General features: G+C 31.6%; 1 protein-coding gene across 2 annotated transcripts in view; it reads right to left on the reverse strand.

The window, feature by feature from the left end:
- Positions 1-24,358, reverse strand: part of LOC129220430 (TBC1 domain family member 31-like) — a 96,760-nt gene that overhangs the window by 69,757 nt on the left and 2,645 nt on the right. For both annotated transcript variants that reach the window (XM_054854853.1, XM_054854852.1), the window contains exons 2-6: positions 20,787-20,924; positions 18,813-18,928; positions 8,058-8,236; positions 4,244-4,395; positions 1,175-1,331 (exon numbers count right to left, since the gene is read on the reverse strand). In XM_054854853.1, the coding sequence (XP_054710828.1) occupies positions 1,175-1,331; positions 4,244-4,395; positions 8,058-8,236; positions 18,813-18,928; positions 20,787-20,924 (742 nt within the window). The remainder of the gene's footprint in view (positions 1-1,174; positions 1,332-4,243; positions 4,396-8,057; positions 8,237-18,812; positions 18,929-20,786; positions 20,925-24,358) is intronic.

Raw genomic sequence — 24,358 nt, forward strand, 5'->3', positions numbered from 1 at the left:
AATAGGTTTTTTTTTTTTTGAAAAGGTGTGTACGCATTTCATACAAAGAAAAATGACCATTTTACATCAGAGGGGGAGGGGGCCACTGGATGTTTTTTTTTTCGTTAGACAGATGGATTATGATAGCGTGTTTGTTGGGCGAGTTTGGCGATAAACAATCGAGTTGGGGAACTATTTTTACATTTGAAAGATATTATTTGATGTCTTATTTTGCTTATTTGGTGAAATATTTTAAATTGCAGTAAAAACTGCTTCACTCGCTAAATAGAGTTTTAAAGCAACTGTAAATCTCTACTTTAATAATTTGACGAAAATGACGAAATTCAAAAAAACTTTTAATAGGTTTTTTTTTTTTGAAAAGGTGTGTACGCATTTCATACAAAGAAAAATGATCATCTCACATCAGAGGGGGAGGGGCCATCAATTTTTTTTATTCAACAGACTTCCATTAAATTTTTAGCACGGGCATCGCTGTGCGGGTACTGAGAGTGTTAAAACAAGCTGCATCCTGTGATGTCAAAACACAGCTCAATTTCAAAATTTGTCATACGTGTTGTCTTCTATTTCTTGCTGTACAACAGTGGTATCCAACCTTTTCTTATCAGAGAGCCTCATCTCATATTAAGATTAATCTCAAGGGCTAGAACACGTTTACAATTAAAACATATTTAAATTTTTTCGTATAACACCGAATAATGTTGAAAAGAAAAGAAAGAAACATACCAAGAATTGTTACCATTAGTACATGCTTATTTTATTGGTATGAAATTTCCATCTGTTTTTTTAGAAACTAATTTCTTATTATTGCATTCAAATTTGCAACACCAACTGTAATACCGTATTATCGGCTCTTTTGGAAGGTTCCACAATATATTTCTCGATTTGCAATACAGAACATAATGGACAGCATATGGCCGGAGAGATATAGCCAGGGCACTACTACTGTAGAAAATTTATCTTAAGGTTTTTATCAGCATTTACTTGCAATTATAATTTTATAGATAACCAAAATTGTAAGAATGGCAATTTTGAAAGCAAATTGACTCATTAAATGCTAAATTTATTAAGATTACAACAAAGAAAGCACGTAAATATCTATTTACACAATTTATCATTCTATATTTTGCAGGCATTCCAGAAGAGTAGGCATAAGTGCTTTAAAATGTATACTTACATACTGATCACTAGAACCTGGCTGAGATGCAAGGAAATTTATCTGCTTCACTGACATATGTTCAGGTAGAAGAATGTTGCACTTACGCATCATCTCTGTCACATTCCACACCAAGAACCAGTTTGCTTTTCCAGCACAAGCCACAAGTTGGCCATCACTAATAAAATTTGTAAACAAGAGAAAAACATAAAAGGATTGAAAAATAAAAAGATAAACGGAAGACCTCAGTTCTAAAAGGGGAGAGCTCTGTTTTAAAAACTTTCAACAGTCACAAAATAAAAAGCATTTAAAAAATTTATTTTTAAGGATTTTGTCTTCATACTTAGCATTACGTTAGAATTTGTGTCTATGGCTACGTTTGCCAACCTCGACCGGTAGCTACCGGTTGGTTGATCACATGACAGCTAATGAAGTCAGACGAATAACACACAGTGGAAAAATACTTATTATTGGTCAAAAATGTCATGTGCTTCAATCAACCAATCAACACCTTAAATCGGGGGCGACTGGTAGATCACAGAATGTTGTGGTTAGTTACAGGTCGACCAGTCGAAGTTAGAGAGCGCAACCTATGAAATCAATTTCAATAGCGTTTTACTAAAATATAATCAGGGTTGGTATAAAAACCATATTTTTTGATAAAAACCAAAAAAAAAATTTTTTTTTTGGTTTAAACCAGGTTTATTTGGTTTTTATTACTATTTCTAAGATAAACAATTTTATTCTAGGAAAATCATGAAGAATTTATGAATTAATTGTTAAAGAACGTTTAATGTTCATATTTGTGCTTGATGTTTTTGTAATTAATTAAATAATTAAGAGTAAAATCTTGTAAGTTCATTTCCTCATACTTAGAGATTTCTGTAGGAGAATATTGTTTGAGAATCTTTAACGATTATAAAAAATACATTTTGTAAATGAGTCTTGGTATAAATAATCAAAGAAATAATTTATTGTGATAGTTCAGGCATTATTAATAGGGTGGTTTCCTTCAGTCAAAAGTACTACTTTTAGTCATTGAAATAGATATAATGAGCAAAAAAAATTACATGGACCCAGAAAATACTTTCATTTTCCCAAGTTTTTTTTAAATTAATTTTTTTAAATGTCCGATTTTTCAAACAAGGTGTGGTCTTTATGACGTCACAAATGATGCAATTTGGTGCATCTTTCTACTACGTTTCCGCGTTATGATAAACAAGCAGCGAATTGAAATTGTGCTCTACACTTGCTACCAACCATATCGTTGCCAATACGCGTGAGTAAAGATGTGAATTAAATATTTTGTTCTGTGAATGGCAACATTGAATAGCATTTCATCATTTGTGATGTCAAACGACAGAAATGTAAACAATGAAAGCGCAACATTTTAAGTAACTTTTAAAAAATATAAAATTTTGTCAAATTACTTAAAAAATGGTCAGATCCTATGTTTTTAAGCATGCTCTTTCAGAAAAAATACTTTTAAAATTTTGGAAACGACCCCATTGCTAATAACCAAGAATAAATTCTGGCAAATTAATTTCCTCATAAAAATAAATATCTACTATAAATAAAATAAAAAAGTAAAATTAAAATCAAGCATTCTTAAACATGGAAAGTATTTTGCAGAATCTACAAATGAATCCTAAGTCTGATGTACATTATACAACTTTAAAAAGCAAAAGATCAACAACACATATTTTGTTTAAAGATTTTAAAAAAAGTTACAAATCATGTAATTTATTCGCCTAATGTATCAGTGACAACAATTATAGAAACAGGACAAGTAGGTTTTAAAAATATCATTATGTTTTCATTGTAGACACTATTTCTCCTGGTTTAATGCATTTAGGAATACAATTTTTTACAATTAAGAAAAAAAAATCATTTTAATTAAAAGCCTCAGTACAAACTCAAATGAAACTACTCTTTTAACATATTTTAAAAATGAAAACTGTCATAAAAATTAATGTTTACTGATTATTCTACCAACATTCATACATGAGACTTTTTTATAATATTGGATCAAAAAGTTCTTTTAAAGATGAAAATTGGGTATTATTATTTTTTTTATATATAAGAGCACAGAGTTACTTTGATATTTTCATAATTTTATACATTTTCTTTTCTTGCTCTGACTGCATCGAATATCAGGGATGAAAAAAGTGTGCAGGTATAAGCGTAATTTTATGCCTATTCAAAGTGCTCTTGGACTTCTTTAGTTATTTTTTTTTCTCTTATTTAAATATTCTAGTGTTAAGATATTTTTACACTATGCATAGCTTCAATGGTACATAATCTTAATAAATCTTAAGTAATAAAGCAAATTAGGTAGTAAAGGAAGTTTTGGTTGAAATATGCTTTTTGGACTATTTTGAAACGCAGAAGACAAAAAATAATGATAACTGAATAAATAAAAAAAGAGCTATTTGGAATTTTTTCTCCATCTAATTTAGAAAATCTTAGTTAGTCTGCCTTGCATATTTATATACCTAATAGAAAAGCTGCATTGATTTAAAAAAAGAAAAAAGCGAAAGAAAAACAATTTAATGAACTTGCATTACCTTAAAAAACATAACTTTCTAAATTTATTAAATCTATAATTTATCTATATTAGCTTTGCTAGTTACTTAGCAGCAATTAGATTTTACTCTTTGCAATAATGTGCAAAATTTATGAAAACTTTTGGGGGAAAACTAAAGTTTTTCAAAAAAACATTTTTGAAAAAAAAAAAAAAAAAACACATGATTTAAAAAATAACAATTTGTTTAAACCGTGGTTTAAACCAAACAACCCTGAATATAATGTTACCTATATATAATTAGGTGCTATGGGTTGGAGCTCTACAGCTGCCAAAAAATGGAGTTGTCCCCTTCTAACAGAGGTGGACAATTTTAAAAATCTGATGTGGAATCTCATCTATTGGAATCAAAACCAGTTAAATGGGCAAAAGCTAATTTACAGGTGAGATTAAAATAGCAGTTGAGAGGAGGAAATTAAACAATACACAGCTTGGTTGAAGATACATGTTTTCAATTATATAAGTATCTACTACAAGGACAAATATTTAAAAGGAAACAACTTTACCTTGAGGCATCTATGCACTTTAAGTTCAAGAGAGACGTTTCGAAATCACAAATGAACTGATGAATGCAGTTGAAGTTCTTGTAATCCCAAAAAAATACCGAACTGTCTTGAAAAGCGGATACAATGATATCTTTGTCCGGAATGAAGAAAACCTGAAAGATAGATATACAACTTATATTTAAGAAAATTATACAACTTTAGAAGGTCTTTTGAACTGTTAAAACATTTAATCATCTGCAAATCTTTAAATTTAAATAGTTCAATTTTGAAAATATGTTTATTTAATTTTGTAGAAGCATTAGAGTGATTCATGAGTGATATTACAACTTTGAACTAAAAAATAGTTTGAGAAAATATCAACATACAGTAAGAAAAAATCATTTTAGCATTAAAAGTACTGGAGGAGAATCAGCATTATTAACCACATTATTACAAGTTAGGTTTTCCAATCCGACGCGAAATTCAGACCTGTGGGATTTGGGGATTGTAAAGTGTTGATCCTGCGGGATTGACTTTATTCTTCAAAAAACTAAATTTTTATGACAATAAGAAAAAGTTGTGCTTTTTAGGATAGACAGCTTTTATTGCTTGAATTAGTAGTCTTCTTGAATTCCGTACAGCAATTGTAAAACACTACAAAGTCAGATCCGAAATTAGCAATCATCGTTTGGTAAGCAAAACTGTGCCGCTCGTATGGGAATGTAAATTATTTTTACTCCAAAAATACTGCGTTTGAGGTAAACACGTGCTGGGGTTTCACTGCAGTTGGTTTTACTAAAATTAAATATTTGTGGACAGTTAGAAAAAGATCTGCATTAACTTCATCACCTTCTGAAATATATTTTTCTTTTCTCATGCTGGGTTTTTGCTCATGAACTGCGAATTTCGGACAAAAACGATGTCTGTTAGATATGTGTTTTTACTGAATCCAATTTAACTTGCATTGATACCTTCGTTGCTTCATTACTGCTAGTCATGATAATTTCTATTTCATGACTCTCTATGATTCATGCTAGTCTCAGTAAAAATGTTTTAATAACTTCTCTAATTTTACCTCTCACTTTAAAGAGGAATTCAAAAACATGAGCTGCTTAACTTACTGCATGGTCATGAGAGTCATCCTATGCTCCATACAAGTTTCTTGTCAACCCATTTACAGTCATGCTGAATACATAAATAAGGTCAAATTTTTCATTGCTTTCTTCTTTGGAATGCACTTTTTGTAACTTTTAGGTTTTGAATGCATTACTAAAGCTTACAGAAGTGCTCTAACACTGCATTCAGGCTACTCAGCGGGTTTTAGAGTATGTAATACACTTTCTCTATTTTTTAAATGCGTAATTTACTTGATTTCAAATTTGAATGATGGTTTTTGAAAATGTGTATAAGTTTTACGCATTTTCTTAATTGCTCAACCTATGAAAATTGAAACCTTGAATGAGAATACCAAATTATTCTCAGAAAAATATATTCTATTTTTATTGCGTTCTGAAATGGTAAATCCATTGTTGGTCTTATGAGACACAGTTTTACTTGCTCTTCTTGCAGATGTACGAGAAGAAAGATTCAAATTTCAGATGATGCTTGTGAAAATAATCGTTTTATGAGCTGCAAAAGCTGGAAAACACTTGAATGGAAAAAAAAATTGCGGGATAGGGAATGTGATAGCCATAAAATGTCTATTCAGGTTTTATTCTCACCAATTCATCTTAAATGATAAGTGTAAGATGTGTTTACTCACTTTTTTCTTTATTAATGTGGGAGCAGTTATCTTGTTTTGTTACGGATGCTTCTTACGAGTTGCGGTTCAGAAAGCTACGATGTGCAAACATCGAAGAATGAATGATTCAAAGGATGTGATGTCAGTGCATGAGCGGATGGATGATGCAATCTCCTGTGGAGGCGGAGTAGATAGAAGGTTCTAGAAGCTTTGAGGCAGATCTTAGGTACGCATTTCCGGCATGACGTGCTGCATCGTGCGATGTAGGATACAAGCAGAAGAATTGAGAGGGAAATCACTTCCGCTAGCGTTTCTCATCTCTCCGGCTGAGGATAATCATTCTTTTGAGAATTGCTCGCTTATTGAAGCGACGTTCGGAACTCAGCATATTAAATGGCTGTTCGTTTTTGCCCTGAGTGTTAGGGAATTAAATGTTTTGAAACATATTTAGGACACGACTGTTAGGGAAGTAATTTTTTTTTTTTTTTTTTGAAACATGTTTAGGAAATTTAAGTTAGTTGCATGCTGTTGAAACATGTTATGATTATTTTACTATTTACAGAAGTTATATAATTTACAGTTGTTAGTTGTTATATTGTTCAATAAAATGAAGTTAGTTTTAATTGACTTCTGCCAGTTCAATCTTCGATGAAACTTTGAAAAATGACACGAAGGCATCTGCTAACCTATGGAGTTGACTCTATTTTTTAGAATTACAAGAGTTAAGCTTGAGTATTAGGGTAACAGAATCCCGCGGGATTCAGGATTGGAAACCCTATTACAAGTACAGTCAAACCTTGTTAATATGAACTTGAATGGAGACGCCTAAATATTTCATGTTATCCGATTTCGACGCTTACCGGATTTTGTGTATTCAGATAATTTTTGTTTTTTGTGTCTCAGAAAATATAGGAAAAAAATACTAGCACAGCCAGAAATACCTGCCTGAGAGGGTTTTTTTGATGAAAAATACCTTTGGGAAGGGTTTATTTTGGATGAAAAATACTTCCGGGAGGAGATTTTTTTAAATCAAAAACACCATCTGAAGGGGTATTTTTTGATCAAAAATACCTTCTACAGGGAAAGATCAAAAACAGCCCTTTCATATGCTTAAACTACTGCATTAGAATTCGCATTTATATTAAAACCAATGGTTCTGGGGCGTATTTTCACCCCGCCCCCTTTGCTGCACCACTGGAACAAATCTTTGTACAAAACTGTACACCCAAGCATTAAAATTTATAGCTGAAGTAAGAAACCCTAGTAATTTGAAACAAACAATGGCTATTTGGACCATTTCTCTACGACAGTGCATTTTCAAGCATCTGATTTTTCCTTGAACACAAGACCGGATTTTAGCTGCAGTGTTGACATCTAAAAAAATATTTGATCGCTTTTAGAACTTAAACTTCTGCATGGACACAGAACAGGTGTCCAGAATTTGTATTTCTTTTTTCACAATGAAATTTTAAACCTAGGTTTGTCAGCCACTTAGTGAAGATTTCATTTTTCATCCAAGTTTTTTTACACTAAGCATAGTCTATAGCTAAAGTTCGTACTTTCTTGAAGCAACCTTGTTTTCCCAATTTTCCTACACAAGGAGAGGAATTTTTCTCTCCATCCATGTTACTTGCATTCAAGTGCAGCTCTTTTGACTTTTGACAGTAATTTCATGTAAAAGTATGGGGATTTTCTTTTTTCTTATCCTTTTTTTCTAAAAGAACTTAAAATTTTCTTTGTCTTATACGAGATTTCATTTAAATCCTCTTTGTGTTAAGCGATTTATTTAACACTAATTTGTAGCTTTATCTGACGGGGAATGGCATTAAGTTCGAGCTAAGCGCCAATTGGAAAACGAGAATTTCGTTGTAGTTCCAGAAAAATTTAACATCAGTATATATGCAGATTTAATAATAATTACTCCATTTTTGGTAGGATACTTTTTAACAAAAGAGAATAAATAAACTTAAAAAATTAAATTCATGGTTTCATTAAATTCAGTCAAACTTTTTCGATGAAATTAAAATCTAAAAAAATATAATAAGTTATTAAAAATAGAAAAGCTATAATCATAATTTATGCATTTTTACTTACTTTGACAATATTTACAGTCTTTTTCAAAGTTAGTACCCTCAGAACAGTAAAAGTACTTAAATCCCACAAAATAGCTTCATCTTTTGAGCAAGACAAAACCACTCTGCCTGTTTTGTCAAATGAAATGTAGGTTACGGAAGATGTGTGATAATAAAAATTATTCTTGACTTTTCGATCATCTAAAGGAAAAAAATAAAATATGTATCAATACCAGGCAAAATCTCTTAGTAGCATCATATTCAGAGCTGCCAACTTTTAAAAATCTAAATTAGTAGCATAGTTTTGTGTGTGTGGTGATGGTGGTCGGGAGAAGGGGGGGGGGGCACGGACATTTTAATAACAAATGTAACAGTTGCAATGAAGAACTTAGGTTTACATTTACAAAAGGACAAGTGACTTTGTTTTGAAAAATTATTTTACTTTTATTGTTATCACTTATCGTAAATTTATTTTGTTTATTTTAAAAAAAAGGAACATAACAAAGCACAAAAGTAATATGAGAAGTTATACAAATACAAAAGTGACGACCAGCAACAGGTTCTGGGCCCAGCTAGACTGATCCTAGTCAATTTACAATCCCAAGTGAAGATCATTGGCCCTCTTAAAACTACCTACTCCCTTGCTTATTACCACCTCTTCCTGCAAGCTGTTCCAAAGTTCCACTACCCTGCTAAAATAATAATTTTTCCTAATATCCATGTTAGCCTGAGATTTAAATAGCCTTAAACAATGACCCCTTGTCCTGTTTTCAGTGCTAAACTTCGGCCCTGTAACATCTTTCATTTTAATAAATTTAAACAACTGAATCATGTCCTCTCGGTCTTTTCTTTGCTCAAGACTGTACATTTTTAGCCTTCTAAGCATGGAATCATAGTCTAAATGAGAAAGTCCATTTATTAGCCTTATAGCCTGCCTTTGAACCCTTTCCATTACATTAATATCTTTCTTAAGATACAGAGACCAAAACTGAACAACTCCAAATGAGGTCTTACCAAACTTCTATATAAGGGCAGAAGAACTTCTTTAGATTTGTTTGAAATAGATCTGTAGATAAACCCAAGCATCTTATTGGCTTTGTTACTAGCTATGCTGCACTGTTGACTAAACTTTAAATCCTGACTTATTAAGACGCTTATTAAGACCTTCCAAATAATAACTTGTACACTTATTTCCATGTCCTAAATGTAGCACTTGACATTTCCCAACATTAACAGCCATACCCCATTTATCAGCCCACTCCGTAATATGATCTAGATCCTCTTGCAGCTGATTTGCTTGTTCTTCATTTTCTACACTCCCCATAACTTTGACATCATCAGAAAAACAATTCATGTTCCCAGAAATATTTTAATGACTATCGTTCATAAAAACAATGAACAAAACAGGCTCTAACCCTGATCCTTGAGGAACCCCACTTAAAACCTCACTTCAATCAGAATAATTTCCCCTTACAACAGAGGCGTAGCTAGATTCGACTTTCGGGGGGGGGGGGGGGGGGTTACTTCTTTTATATATATATATATATATATATATATATATATATGTGTGTGTGTGTGTAAATTTTTTTAGCATTGAAAAAAATAAGAGGCAGTGAATCTTGCATACTTTGGAATGGGGTGCCCCAATTCCAATACTTGTGTCAAACAAAACAAAACAAAAGCAAAGATTTTTTTTTTAATGTTACAGAAAATTCAACTTTTTTTTCTTTTCCCTCCATTTAATTTAAAGTGAAATTTTCTAGCAACGGTCTTGTCAAAACCAGTCTATCCAAATCAGGGGGAAAATCAAATATCTGATGAGCGCGTTCCGTTCATTTCAGTGTGACTGCTTAATTTAGAGGCTAACACATATCTACAAAAGCTGGCAACCCTGAAAACTAATAGATACTTCCATTTCCGCCTGTAAACTGGATGTTTGACTTTCAATCTCATCCGTGGTCAGACTATAAAGACTATTTTTACTAACTTGGTTTGCACTAAAAGTATGAAATAAAATAAAAAAAGACTTCTTGAATTAACCCCGCAAAAAATGAAATTGCTTTTCATATTGTTATATTTATATGTTGCTTTTTATGTATTTACATTTATGCTAATTCTAAAACAGCTAATAAAATTTGAATGAAAAAAGTTACGGGAGAAATATAGACAGTAGAAAGTTATTCGCTCAAATGCATACCATCTGTTCTCCTCTCAAGTCTTTATTTTTAATTTTATTAGCTGCTTTAGAATTTACATAAATATCTATTTGGGAGAGCAACAGCAATTTTCGTGTATTATAAACAGAAGTCTTTTTTATTTTCTACTTTTTAATGCGAACCAAGCTAATGTAAATAATCTAGATTCATTTCGTTTTTAAACATTTTATTCATGTAATGCTATGCAGTTTTTCTTTTGAATTAAAATAAAATTACCTTCAGAAGAGTCTGATGGGACTAATGCTGCTTTGCAGATTGTACATCGTTTTCTTCAGATGATGTTAACTTTCTCTTTTTAGAGCAATCCTTTTCGTCATTTTAATTTTTTTCTTTGGGTTTAAAAAAGCTTGTTATCGGTTTTGCTCGCTTCATTATGCAACAACTTTCACTTAGAATGTACTATTTTAAACAGACTGTACGTTTCCAAAAGAATATGCAGTAAATACTGGCTGAAAAATCAATGTGATTGCAATGGATACTCTAGTTAGCAAAGGTCATTTTGACTATGATCTATGACACACACGAGACCAGACCAACAAAAACCTCTATCGTTTCGAATTCGGTTATGCTATCATTTTTGAATTCGAAGCCCAATGATCTTTAAAGCAGCAAACAAAAACATTTTCTTCAACTCAGAAACAGAGGAATTGTCTTCAAGAGCTGAGGAGGCATGGAAAAAAGGGAGAAATTCATTCCACGAATAGGCTTTCCAGGAAGATTAACCAAAGGACAGTCGTTTCTCGCACTTTCTTAGAAGAAGAGTAAAAGGGTGAAATTCACAGGTTTGACATGTAAAAAAATGAACACTTCAAGTTCATGGTTAAAGGTCATTCAAGTTAAAAGCCATTTCGCTCTGTTATCTGGATTAGTACTGTTCTTTGGTTGCTCTCTTTCTTAAAATTGTGATTCCTTAGAAAACCGAAATGATTGGAGTGAAAAGAAAATATAAGTTTTTTTCAAGTGATGAAAAAAGAAAAATCGTAGAATACTGGCCAAGTTAGATTTGCAGCAATTGCTAACCTCAAGAGGATAAATAATGAATAAAAAAAAAAATCAGGGACCAAAAAGCAATAAAAGACTTTTTCTTGAAAAAGATATGCTTAAAGTTTCTTTTACTGTCAAAATGATTCCTTAAACTCGCAATAAAGCACTTAATACTGTAATAATAGAAAAAATACCTAACAAAACTAATAAAGAGGAATTTTAATCAAGAGCCCATATTGTCTTTAGTATCAATTTCAAATTTTCACCGTCATATTTCAAACTTCTATAATAAGATTCTTAAAGCCCCCGTATCTCAAAATCTCTTTATCTCGATTTTTTTCCTTTAATGAGAAATTCGATATATATAAATTCGACTGTATGCAATATTCCCACTGCGCGGCTCATAAAGTTAAACATATTTAACAATTTGCAGAATCTATGACAAAGAAAGGCTGCATATATGTGGATTTAATAAATCAATCTCATTTCTAAAGCGAAGTGTCAAATTTCACTCAATTATCAAAAAATTGTCGCAGCAGAGGGAGGCGTCTTTATGCTTGAGGGTCACACATGGAGCAGATTTTCAATGGCTTTGGGGGGGAGGGAGCGAAGTTAATTTTTGACCTTTGTTACTCAAAAAAAGTCGTTTTGATTTTTTTTCTTTTTTTCCTTTCTTTTCTCTCTTCTTTTTCCCTTTTTTTTGAGAATAATGTTTCGGGGGGGGGGGGGGGGGTCCCCAACCCCCCCCCCCCTTAGCTACGCCCCTGCCTTACAACTACCCTTTGTTTCCTTCCGGTCAGCCAGTTTTCTACTCAAATGAAAATTTTCCCTCCCATTCCTATATCAGCTAATTTGCTTAGAGCAACATGCGGTACCTTATCGAAAGCTTTTTGAAAATCAATGTAAACAACATCTACAGGATTCTTATTGTCCAGTTAATTATTGTTAGGTGATAGTATAAATGATTAATAATATGGTATGGAAATCATATGAAATGATAGAAATGTTTCTTAGGATTAGAAAAAAAAAAAGATAATCGTAAGTTGTGGACTCTTTTTTGTAAAGTTGTAGTTCAAGGAAGCAGTTACAAGAAACTATGATTTTTTTCTCAGCAGTTGGCAGCTCTAATTATTTGACATGAAAACTATGACTAAATCTAAAAATCTTTCTTTACTTGAAAATTTGGAAGTACAGAAATAATGCTTAGCAAAAAGGTTATTTTGTGAGTAATTTTCAAATCAATAAATTCAAAAGCTTTTTTTTTTCAACAGATAACAAATGAAGACGAAACATTTTCAAACCTTTACTAAGGTATTTAGTATCAAAACCAGCTCTCAACTTTTGAATTTTTAAAAAGTTTTGTTTTTTTTTTTTTTTTTTTTTTTGGTAGTGTGATAATTTTTGGTTGATTACTATGATGCTACAAAGCACCTAGGAATCAATCAAGATCAAAAACTGGTTTTACAGGGTGGCGACAGAAACTGGGAAAAAAAGTTTCCCAACTTTTCCCTGATTAAGTTCACCAAATTTCCCTGATTTACATTACCAATGATAATGGTTTTCTTTCTTTGCCCTACCTGAAAAGCATTGCATATTAAATTAAATGCAGTGTTTAAAATGGTTTAAGCTGTTAATTAAAAATATATTTTGAAAAAATGCTCCTTTTTTTTTTTTTTTGGTAAAAATTGTATATTAAATTATTGACAGAGAAGTATTGTAGGAAATCTAAAACAGATACTTTACTTCCAGGAACCAGTTAACATAAGAATTCTAAGAAATTATTGAAATCACTCTTAAAGACATATCTAATCATGATAAAACTAAAAAATTTAAATGGAAATAATCTTGAACTGAATTTTCAAGCAGTATAATTGTTGCTGCAAGAATAACAAACAAGCGATAGTTAAAGTATGGACGTAATGTAGTTTTACTTACGTAAATAATACTGCCATTCGCAGGTAAATGGCAGTATCTGCAGAAATTAGTTTGAAGAAATGTGTGGTGGATTCAGTACTAACAATAGGAAAATGTTGGAATTTGACGGTTTTTTTTGAGCGTTTTTTTCAGCAGAAAATGAATAAGTGGGTATCTTTACTAATAATAAAGCTGAAAGTCTGTCAGGATCTCTGTGACGCGCATAGCGCCTAGACCGTTCGGCCGATTTTCATGAAATTTAGCACAAAGTTAGTTTGTAGCATGAGGGTGTGCACCTCGAAGCATTTTTCCGAAAATTTGATGTGGTTCTTTTCCTATTCCAATTTTAAGAACAAAACTATCATAAGAGAAGAGTAAATTATCATAACGTGGAACCGTAACCAATCCAATTGGCGAGAAAATTCACCATACATTATCTGTAAATATACAGGTGAACCAAAAGACCTTTTAATTTTCTATTACGGGCAACGCCGTGCGGGTACCACTAGTGTAAAATAAAGATAATGTATAATAGATGACAAAAATGCAAAGAAAAAAAAGAGAAATGTGCAGTTACTGGTTTTTACCTGCACACCGCAGAATAGACATATTTATGTAAAACAAATTGAAATCTTTCAACAACCAGTCATATTCAGCTATTCTCTAATCAAGAACGTAAGTTTTAATGAAAGAATACAGCATTTTAACTATTAAAAATCATAGGCGGATTTAGGACTGAGTTCCTGGGGGGGCAGGATTTTTTTTTTTTTTGGAGCAACATTTTTAATTGCCCCCCCCCCTCCCATGTTTTTGTCTGTTTTCTGTGATGCATAAGACCATTCTTTACTTTTTTATGTGTCGTTTTCATTACTGTGTGTAATCATGCTGTCCTTTTTAAATTGACCTTAAAAGTGAGGGGGCTGGTATTAAGAGAGTAACGCAATGTTCCCTTTTAAGTGGGATATAGAATATCTCCAGTTTTAGGGGACCCGGGGGTTACTCCCCCGGAGGAAATTATCTAAAATGGATATAAAATTCTGCATTTTGAAGTCTTATAAGGGTTAATTGGAAATAATAGGCAAATATTTTTTTTAAAGTTATACGCTTTAAAAGTGCTTTGTGATGCAACACTTTAAAAGAAATGGTGCACAGATTTAGAGAATAGGTATCAAGAGAGTAACATACTACCCATTTGAACAATTCTTAATTTATACACTTGATAAGATATAAAATTGAAGCACACTTTGCTTAGGAGTTTCAAAGACTTGTCTAATTATTTTCAAGGTTTGGTTGGTTAGATTGGGTTTTTGGTTCAAGAGCCCTTGTAGGCTATACTGCGCAAATTCTTTTCAGGGATTTTAGAACCTATCAATGATTTGCACTTTCCAGCCTCTGAAATTGAGTAGTAGATTATACACTTGTACAGTATTGTTCAATCTTTGTAAGAAACGGCTATTTTAAGTTTAAAAGAAAAAATAAAATTTAGTTTCCTATTCAAAAAAGAAAAAATCATAATTTTTTTTGTTATAAGATTTTGGAAGATAAGTTGTTACTATATAAACTCTTCCTAAAACTGGGGAGCATTGTCCCCTTTGCCCCCCCCCCCTATAAATCCACCCATGCTCTTCTGAACTATTCAAAAACGAAAAAATAATGATTTTTTTTTTAACTTCTGGAAGATGTGTTGTTACTACATAAAGTCCTCCTAAAACTGGGGGAGGGCATTGCCCCCCTCTGACCCCCCATAAATCCACCCATGTTAAAAATAAAATATTTACTTATGTATACAACTCAATTTCAATAATTGTCGAAAAAAAATCTTAGATTTCTTTAGTAACAAACAGCATTAAAATGTAAAAACAATTATTAAATTCAAAATGTATATGTGTATGGTTTTAAAATAAAAGTTTTAAAGTCTGAAATAAAACCCCTCCGTGTAATCTAAAGTGGCAACGAATAATACCGTGGCAAAAAAAATAAATCAATAAATAAATAAATAAAATAAAATAAAAAATTAATTTTAAGTCAAAATTTAATTTTAGCAATTAAATTTAAAAAAGCCAAAAGAAACTTTTAAGATTTTTCAGCATTAATTTAAAAAACAAAGATTCTTTCTTGAAATCGTGATAACAGTATGCTACTTACTTAAAGACAATGAGTAAAGGCAAGGGAGCAAAATCATTAATGACAGCTTCCTCTTTGCCTATACGTTGTTTATTTTACGTAGCATGGAATGCGTGGAAGGAAAATTCAAGCTATATAAAATACAAACAGCTTTACAGACACAGAAGCAATCTTGGGAAGCTCATCCTAAGATTGAATACTTTGACCTTGAGGAAGAAATATGCACAAATATGTGGCACTGTATAATCACACCTCATTAATTTTACTTTTTTTAAACAAATAATTGGCGGTAAGTTCGTAGGGAGTCAAAGTACTTCATTTGGCAAGTATTTTTTTTTTCTTCATTTGATAAATTTTCCCTGAATTTTTGTTACTTTTTGAAAATTCCCTGATTTTCCCCGAGTGATAAAGTTCCCTGACTTTTCCCTAATCTCCCTGATCTGTCACCACCCTCTTTTATTTCAAACCCAATCCATGGTTGTTTGGAATGCCACTGTAAACACACAGGTGAAACTAAAGGAGGTGAAGATTTAAAGATACTGAGAGCTTAAAAAATGTGTCACAGAAAGACAAAGCTATTTTGGAATTTTATCCTGTGGTAGCTGGCGTACCTGAAGCTCCAATAAAAAAATACAACCCTCACTTTCAATTTTTCAAGAAAATACATGGCACAAAATTGAGAAAGCATGAGTTTACTCAGGATTTTAATGGAAAGATGAAAAAAAAAAATCCATTTTTTTTTTTTTTTCAAAACCAGCCCAATCCAAATTATTTTTAGCTATGAATGATAACACACTGCTAATTTAAAAAAATAACAAGGAACAAAGTCATACATCAAAGAGTGAAATGTCTTTTGTGTGCCCTGTAAAATTTACAAAATCGGATTAACCACTTAACTGTTTTGCCCGAACACCGCTCGGGAACAGAGTAAGTGCCTCTACTAGAGCTGCTTGAGCAGTTCATTTTTTTTTTCCGCTATTGCAGTTTTGCCTGATCTTTTTATATTTATTAGTTTTCAGTATTTTTAATAGATGTCACTAACTGTCCAGCAAAGAGTGGATTGAAAACTATTTTCCTAACTGGTTTGATTTTGTTTTTTCTTTATGCAGGAAAAGGGCTGCTTTTGTTTGCACATGTCTTCAGTATGAATGTTGTGGATTCTATTTCTTCTCAATTTTTTTTTTTTTTTTTGCTAAATTAGAAAAATGAGTGACAGTGAGTGGCTAATATGTGATTATAATTCTGATAATGGTTTAGAAAGTGAATCCGAAATATCTATAAATAATTCTGGCAGTTCTGAAAGTTCATCATTGGACTTCAAGTGATGAGTAAGCCGAAACTTCAGATGATTTAATTCAAGTACGTAACTTTTGTGAACTTGACACTAATAATTCTCCTGCACCACTGCCAAGATTTGTTTTCACATTGCAACCAGGTGTTTATACAAATATGGATGTAAATGATGGAACTTTGCAGTTTCTTGAAATATTCTTTGGCGATAACATCATCGAAATGATAGCTTCTGAAACTAATAAGTATAATAATAAAAGTATTCGAAATAGTAACCTTCGAAGATACAGTAGAGCGAAAAAATGGGAACCAATGACAAAAAACGAAATTAAAGTGTTTCTTGCTTTGAACCTTTTACAAGGAATTGTGAAAAAACCTGATGTTGAACAATATTGGAGTAAAAGGCACTCAACATCAAGGCCATTTTTTTTTTCAAAAATGTCTTATGGTCGATTTTAAATTATTTACTGCTATTTACATTTTTCTGATGACTCTAACGAACATATAAACACACAAAAATCCGCCCTCTCTCTTTATAATATTAGTAAAGATATACTGGAAAAGGGACGCTCTAAGATGATAATTATCAACATCTGTGCAAATCATCTCAAGTAGTAATGACACTTATGAAGCCATTATTAAATAAAGGATATTGTCTTACGACAGATAACTATTATACATCCCCAGAACTTGCAGATCTGCTTCTAGCTATCAAACAGATATTTATGGTACATTGAAGATAAACAGAAAAGATATTCCAAAGGAATTACAGTCCGAAAAACTGAAAAAAGGTGAACTTTGTGCTTATCAAAGAGGAAAAGTTTGCATTATCAAATGAATGGATAAAAAGGTTATAACCTTATTATCCACTAGACACAGTCCTGAAATGGTTGAAGTCGCTTCCCATAACAACGAAATCAGAAGAAAACCACAAGTTGTTATGGAGTACAATAACACTACAGGGGATGCTGATAGAATGGATTAACACCTCACAAATTATCCCATCATAAAGAAGAGAGGGAAAAAATATTACAAAAAAAAAAGTTTTTCCACCTCTTTGATGTATCAGTGTGGAATGCATTTGTTCTATACAAGAAGAATGGAGGAAAAAAACTCTCATTTGAATTTTCGGCTAGACTTGGTTGATCGTCTGATTGAAAAGTATAAATCAGTAAACATGAAAAAAAGCCGACCAGGAACTTTATCAAATACCTTACGATTGACGGAGACACACTTCTTAGATATTATTCCCCCCAACAAAAATAAACTGAGACCAACGAGGCACTGCTTTGCATGTTGCTCAAAATGAAATGATAATAGAAAACAAATTAGAAAAGAAACTAGATACTTTTGCCCTGACTTGTGATATAGGTCTCTGCTTACCGCCATATTTTAAAATTTATCATACAAAAGCAGAGTTTTGAAATTGACTGTAAGTATTAAAAATTGCATGTTTTTTTTAATGTCTAACTTCTCTGTAAATTTAGCTTTTCAGTTGAGTTAGCTTGTTTGGAAAAAAGCCAACTTTAAGTAAAAATTCAATTTGTTTGCTGAAATTAAAAATTATCATAAATCAATAAAATCGATGCATTATGAAAGTTTTTAATACAGATTTCGTTTTATATAATCCATTTAAATACAAATATGTATATTAAATATGTGCTTATTTTTGGACCTAATATGGCAAAAAAGTGAAACAGTTAAGTGGTTAAGTTGGTTTTGATATTAAATGCCTCAATTATGGATAAAAATTCGCTACTCGTGGAACAAAGTATAATGTTTCATAAAATTTGAATCAAGGATTTTAAGAATAAGCAATACAAAACAGACATGTTGAACAAGTTTTAAAGAGAACTCTTAATTTCTTGCTTTGGATGCATAATTTATTGAATTATTATACAAGCCCCGCGTGAAATTATTTGGCAGGACATTGGTCATTATGCAGATCAAAGTACTATAATTCTTTGACAGAAGAAGAGAGGATATTTTCAATGTAAATAAGCCTTTTTATTAATTTTAAGAAAAATGAATTAAAAGAAATAATTTAGCTTAAAGCATAGTTAAGAAAATGTAATACTAGTACTTATGCACATATCTGTCGAACTTTTGTTTCTTTGCTAGCATGTTTTTTATTTCATTAGTTTAACAATGAAACCATAAACTTATGTCTTTACTGTAAACCAAGCCCTTTCCAAGCAATTTTTATAATAACTGAATAAGTCAGTACAAAGTCAAAAACAAAGAATTACCTGAACTTAATGAAACAATAGTGCAGTCAGCTAAGCAAGCTAGAATGTCTTGATTCTTATCATTTGTGAATGTGAGAAAAGAGCTACAGCTGTTTAAACGCTCCACCAAGAAAAACCTAGAAAAGTAAAAATTATTATATCTGAAATACATATTAAATATTACACTTTGCTTCTTACCCCAAACTTGGATCTTCATAACTAATTTCATAGTTATATGCATGTGAGTGAAAAAAAAAACATTTTTTCAAAATAATTATTCCCTTACTAATATGACCTTAAAGAAACCAGGATAATTAAAGCGTTTTGCTAGAAAATTGGACATTCAAGGAGTACAGTCAAATAACATGAACATTTAACCATTTGCTGTTCTACATCAGAATCAGCCCAACATTAAAAATGAGTCCTTGAGGTCTTATGTAGGGTGGTGCATCATATGTGTTTAAAACTGTTTTTGATTTTTGCAGACATACAATGGAGAAGATCTAAGGGTACTTGTATGATTTATAAAACTCTCCATTTGTACTTTATAATCTTTTTAGATTTACCAAGAAGGAAAAACTTTTTAAAAAAATGACCTTAAAGAGTTAAAAAAGGGAAACTTTGACATTAGGTGTGTTTACACCTAATGTCAAAGCAATCCACAATCAACACTAATGATCCAAATGCAATCCAATGATCCAACATCATCCTGCTTAAAGCAGGGAGTAGAGAATTCCTTCCAGTTTAGTTCACATTGTAACCTGCAATAGATTAATTCCACCTTTCCAGTACTGAACTAACCTGTTTTCCATCTGAAAATTCTACCTCTAGGAATTTTCTTATTGTGGTTGGAAAGTTCTAACCATGAGCCACTTTTGATCCCCCAAAGAAAAAAGTATCTGTCTGGTGACACCATAGTTCCTAAGCAGGTTTTGATAACTCTTTGTTTGTTCGAAAGGATACTTGATTAAAAGTCCTCTTAGCTAGATCTCATTGTTGTATGACTTAAGTTTTTGAAGACATTGATTAAAACTAGCAAAAATAAGTATTCTTTTTTAGCAATGAAACACACTAAATATATTCATACCAGTCGAAAGAATAAATTTTTCTGTGTGTGGAGATGGTTTTTTTTTTCTTTTTCTTTTTTTTTTTTTTTTTTGGAACTGCTAAGTAATATAAAACCTGAATTATAACCTTTTTTAGCAGATATTAAATACACAGATGCAAATTTACATTTGGGGGCAAGTTCCAATGCATTTTTGGGGGCCCCTTGTTGATCACTCTTAAGCTAAGAGCTTAAGAGTGATAGAACTTTCTGATCCCTTATGTTGCGGTGCCTTTTACAATTAGGACATGGTAAACCTCAAATTGTAAATACAATTCTAAACCTTTATCACATGATTGGTAACGATCCCTTCTAGAAATTCTTATCTGTTTCTAATTTCAATTTGTTAACAAATAAAATACCTAGACTTCATTTCAGTATCTATAGGAAACACTTTTAAAGCATTATCAATTTTCCCTTTTGATTCTGCTCTTGCGACAAGCAAATTTTTGTAGTTGAGATTATCTTCCCTTTAACGTGTTTTCCAAAATTTAAATGCATATAAATTTTTTATGTGTTCTGATTCCATGAAATTCATCTTATTTATCAAGTCAGCAATCAGGGTTGATTTTTTTTAATTTAAATTTTCAATTTAATATTACTTATTGTTGGGCAATGTGTCAAAAACTATTATTGTTCCATGCAAAAACATGGATGTCTTGTTCAACCATCTTGCATTATAAATACAATTACTTGATCAAATAAAAGTGTTTTTTCAAACCATTTGTTACCTTCACTGCATGCTTCTATGAGTATGGCATGTAAATCAGACTTGTTATTTGGGTTACAATGGTAGTAAGATTCTACTTTAAGAAATTCAGTTTGTTAAAGATAAAAATTTTGTTTACAATGGAAATCTTTTACCCTTAATGCTTCAGAATTATACATACCTATTTTTATGGATAGAAAAAACAAGCACATTTCCTTGACAATCACTTGAAACAAATTTTAAGCCTTGTTTGTCCCATGCAACACGTACTAAGCTAACAGGTTTATATGGAGAACTATTTGTAATCGATAAAATAGGCCTGAAAAAGAAAAATATTTTGTTTTTAAATATTTAACAGTAAAAGTCAATTTCTAGAAAAATAGAAATCATATATATCTTTATCAGGAGTGCATCTAGAAGAGCGAGTCATGGGGTCATGATCCTCTTAAATGACCAAAGACATCCCTGCATTTTTGGGACCTTTGCAGAGTTTGCCCCAGAATACACTTGAAAATCACAATTATTACCTTTTGAGAAAGACCACCTCCAAAACCAGAAACTGGATCCGCCCTCGATATCTTTACATTCATCGGAAATAAAGTACCAACTTAATTAATTTGCAAAAATGATAGTAAATAAAATTAAAGAATTGCTCAACAGTGATAATGGATATACAACTTGATTATTAGAATTTTATAAAAATCATGCTATTTAAAATTACAAAAATATTATTTCTTTTCACAAAAGCATTACTTTCATTTTATGAAACAAAATAAGACAAAGAGAAAAGATAATTCCTTTAACAAAGTCAAGTAATATATCAAAAAATATATTATCTGATACTTAAAAGTAAAATAAGAAATAACAACGTCAAATAGCATAAATTGCTATTTTATTTTTTATGCACAAAGGTATTTATTTAATTTAGATAAAATTAAATTGAAGTTAAAAAAAAAACTGTCACTACAAATTTTGCTTATATGCTATTTTGTAACTATTTAATGACAAACGAAATACTTTCGTCTTATTGCTTTTAGAACAAAGAAACAAAAAATAAAGTTAAGGTGTTAGTTCATTACAAAACATATTTTTGGTATTTGTTTGAAATAAATTTTTGATCCTTATTTGAATCCTAAATAATAGTTTTAAGGATTCTCTGTTACTGAACATAGTTGTACCACACATCTATTGTTCATTAAAATAGGCTTTAAATAAAAACATTTCTTGTTTTCTCACAAAAGCATTAATTTTATTTAACTTATTAAGACAAGTGATAGAAATTATGATTCATCAGTTTTATTAAACAAACAAAAGCTAAGAATAAGATAATTTCACTAAGGCAAAAAATAGCAACAACTGCTCTGTATTCATTTCCTCTTATCATTTGAAAAAGAAACTCAAGGCATCTGCATAGAAAATTGTAACTTCAAAAATCTTTTAAAATGTATTACAAATTTAGACTAAATCCTTATTGAATTCGAGGCATTTTTCTATTTTCAGGATGGCTCTACAACAAGTTTTCTAAACATGACCAAATAGCCCATTTTGCTAAACATCCATAAGCCACTACTCTACCATGGGCAGAAAAAGGGCACCATTACTGTATTTTTTTTTTAAACAATATCAATTTTTTTAGGGTTAAGTAAATATACCATGAACAAGTGATCGTCTTAAATTTAAAATGTAAAAAAACCCGGACTGAGTCGCAACTGTAGAATCAAGAGGGAAAATTGAAAACCCTTTTAAAAGGTCTTACTATTAAAAATCTGTTACAAGTATTTTATTTGTTAACAAATAGAAACTGGCAAGATAAAAATTTTAATCGGCCAACAATGAATTCGGTTACCAATCATTTGAATAAAGGCTTAGCCTTATTTAAAATCTTTAAAAAAGCGTTATAATTCGAATTCTATGTAACATGGAAGTTCCAAACACATTCTATCTTACGCAAAAAAAAAAAACCTCTTTATTTTGGTACTAAATTTAAAATTTTTTAAATATGTTTTCACTGCAAAAAACCTTTCAGAGGTTTTTAATTAATATCTTTGTTAATTAATGTCATTCGAAGACATAACCTAGCTAAAAACTTTTGATCAACCCTCCTTTCGAACAAAAAAAAGTTTTTCGAAATTGGTCCATCCGTTTAGGCGCTAGAGTGCCAGACTTCACAGAGATACATAGATACGCAGACACGTCAAACTTACAACCCTCTTCCTTTGTGTGTCGCGGGTTAAAAAATAAGAGTGCACATTAATAGAGTTTCATTTTAAAGCAAACAACAGCAGGGGTGGATCTAGAGGGGGCCATTTGGGGGGAGGGGCATGGCCACTCCCATAACCTTGTGATTGTAGGAATTTTTTAAAGAAGAAAAAAAAAGAAAGAATTATATTATGAGAATATAACAAGGTTTAACACATGTGTTTTACTTCAAATGAGTTTTAGATCTTAGTTGGGGGAGAAATTATATCAGTATCCTCGAAACAGAACTATTATTTCCAAAATCTTGCTCCATGGTTTACATCATTTATTGATTTCAACTAAAGACATTTGGACAATCTCCAAATACTGCTGTCCTCAGAGCACATCTATTGCTCATGAGACCAAAGAGAGAATACACTTGCATTCTTATGTCTTTTATTTCAAAACTTTTCCCTAGGCGGGAGAGCCCCCTTTTCCCATGCTTCTCCACAAATGCCACGAAAGGTAACCAAAAGTGCAGTTTAAGACTTAAATTTGGAAACTTTTTCAACAGAAATTAGCTTACCCAGCTTTTATCCCATAACTTGCCTAAAAGCGGCTTAAATGGCTTCAATTACAATCCGTTTTCGGTAGGAATCATCCCCCCCCCTCCCAGTTAAAATCATAAAGATAGCTTTAAATTGAGGTTTCTGGAGTAAGAGCTCAGAAATCTTTCATCTCTTTCTCTAATATGTCTGAAAACAGCTTAAAACGGAACTTTCAGAGCGCCAATGGCAAAATATTTCCAGGAAGGGGAGATTCGAAGCACCCTCAATCACCCTTCTAAAGGTGCATTTTTAGGCTTGACAGCAGAAGAGCAGGAGCACCCACCCTCTCTCCTAATTTCTCAACATAAAATGGCAGAATATTTCAGATTCTAAGCTTTATTTTCATAAAATATTTTGGTGTCGGCACCCAAACCCAGACCTTTCTTGCATTAAACTCCTAAATCCATCCCCCTCACCCAACGTCAAGATAGCCTAAAATTGAATTCTTAAAACTTCATTTTAACGAAATTTCTGGGGAGTTTGTTTAAAAACTTCGGATGGCCCTTCCCAAAATAATCGGCTAGATCCGCCACTGAACAACAGTCAACTCTAGATAATTTGAAGTCTCAAGGATGCAACTAAAACCTTCTAAATAAAGAATAAATACCTTTGTGCTGAAAATTAAAAAGTCAGTAATCCAACGTTATTAAGCACAAAACTTGGAAATGATTGCAGACACGTGTTTCGGTGTTACAAGGAACACCTTTTTCAATGCAAAGAAGTGTGAGCTTTTGGATGAAAAGTAAATTTTGTCTCCATGCGTCATTTTATCTTTTTTGTTTTGTTTAATTTCTATTTTTTGATATTTATACTATCTCCTGTTCCACCGTGTTGTTTTTCTCGGATGACTTTTCATCCAAAAGCTCACACTTCTTTGCATTGAAAAAGGTGTTCCTTGTAACACCGAAACACGTGTCTGCAATCATTTCCAAGTTTTGTGCTTAATAACGTTGGATTACTGACTTTT

The sequence above is a fragment of the Uloborus diversus genome, chromosome 4, assembly GCF_026930045.1.
Source record: "Uloborus diversus isolate 005 chromosome 4, Udiv.v.3.1, whole genome shotgun sequence".
In the NCBI taxonomy this organism is placed as follows: Eukaryota; Metazoa; Arthropoda; class Arachnida; order Araneae; family Uloboridae; genus Uloborus; species Uloborus diversus.